The sequence below is a fragment of the Carcharhinus amblyrhynchos genome, chromosome 24 (genome assembly GCF_965287045.1).
Source record: "Carcharhinus amblyrhynchos chromosome 24, sCarAmb.v2.hapA, whole genome shotgun sequence".
In the NCBI taxonomy this organism is placed as follows: Eukaryota; Metazoa; Chordata; class Chondrichthyes; order Carcharhiniformes; family Carcharhinidae; genus Carcharhinus; species Carcharhinus amblyrhynchos.
The window spans coordinates 30752444-30753871 of record NC_137347.1 but is presented as its reverse complement, the minus strand read 5'-3'; the positions used below and the strand labels follow the sequence as shown (position 1 = coordinate 30753871).

Genomic DNA, 1428 nt, shown 5'->3' with positions numbered 1-1428 from the left:
GACGCTCGAGGGTTGAGAAACACACATACTTTCCTTCCCAAAGATAAACACTGATTATGGACTGTAGGAAAAAGGCAATCATATTATCTCTTCTGTCCCTGTCCATAACAGTTTAGTTTCTGTGATTTAAAAGGCGGCTACGGCATTCACAACTTTACAGCAAAGGAGTTTACAGTTAAACATCTTAATGAATCGATTATCAACAGTTTTTCTTTTGGGTTGCAATTCTGAGTGGTGGCCCATTTGACCTGTCACTACTTTTCTATCCTTTCTCCCCTTGCCCCTCCCACACAGAAATCCGTCCTTCAGTACCTGCATCGAGAGCTGGCCACAGTATCAGTTGCCTTCCTTTGTGCTTTAGCCAGTGAGAGATGGTCGGGCTGTGAGCCCTTCACTCTGACGCCAGCGTTCCTCTTTATTTTCACAGTCATTCGCCTGTGAACGGGTGATTGTATCTCTATCACCACGGGATTGACAATAAACAAGGGAGGGGTGGCTTGGGACATCAGTGGGAGAGCGTTGAGTGACTTTGCACGGGTGTGATGGTGAGTGCCTGCTTCCAAGTGGTGGGATTTATCACGGCCACAGTCGGGTGGTTCATGGCCTGCGTTGCGACAGCGATGCCGCAGTGGAAAATCCGTAATCTCGCCGGCAGTACGATTCTGACTGTGGAGGAGGGCTGGGAGGGGATCTGGATGAGCTGTATCAATGACAGCGGAGGTCTCCTGAGCTGTGACATATATGACTCGCTGCTGGCATTGCCCTCTGACCTACAGGCAGCCAGGGCTCTCATGTGCCTGGCAGTGGCACTGGGCATTTTAGCTGTGGTGGTAGCGAGCGCTGGCATGAAGTGCACCAAGTTTGCAAGGAGTGAGGAAAGGTTCAAGGCCTCACTGACTGTAGCCGGAGGAGTTTTATTCATCCTGACAGGGACGTGTGTCCTGATTCCCGTCTCCTGGACTGCTGGCAATATCGTGGCTGATTTCTACAACCCTCTGGTGCCCATTTCAATGAAGGCCGATCTAGGAGATGCTCTGTTTCTGGGGTGGGGTTCGACTTGTGTCCTTTTCCTCGGGGGCGGCATCCTCTGCTGTTCCTGCCCAGCAGGCAGTGAGCGGAGTAAAGGATACACAAGGAACCGTGCTCAGTATCAATCCACATTGCCAGGAAGCAGGTAATGATCACATCTGAAATCTTTATCTATGTGCTTTGACACACCTAGACTCAACTGGTGCAGTCCAGTGGCACAGTGATTAGCACTGCTGCCTCAAAGTGACAGGGACCCAGTTCGATTCCCGGCTTCGGTCTCTGTCTGTGTGGAGTCTGCATGTTCTCCCCGTGTCTGCATGGGTTTCCTCTGGGTGCTCGGGTTTCCTCCCACAGTCCGAAAGATGTGCTGGTTAGGTGCATTGGCCATGTTAAATTCTC

The 1428-nt window shown here is 51.1% G+C and overlaps 1 protein-coding gene across 1 annotated transcript; it reads left to right on the top strand.

Moving 5' to 3' along the window:
- The first annotated feature begins 542 nt into the window (after positions 1–542).
- Positions 543–1178, top strand: LOC145357697 (claudin-6-like). Its single transcript, XM_080211123.1, has one exon. It carries the CDS (start codon positions 543–545, stop codon positions 1176–1178), a length of 636 nt encoding a protein of 211 aa, XP_080067249.1.
- The last annotated feature ends 250 nt before the right edge of the window (positions 1179–1428 follow it).

Excerpts from the sequence above, each read along its gene's own strand:
- LOC145357697 (XM_080211123.1), top strand. The coding sequence starts at position 543 with ATGGTGAGTGCCTGCTTCCAAGTGGTGGGATTTATCACGGCCACAGTC.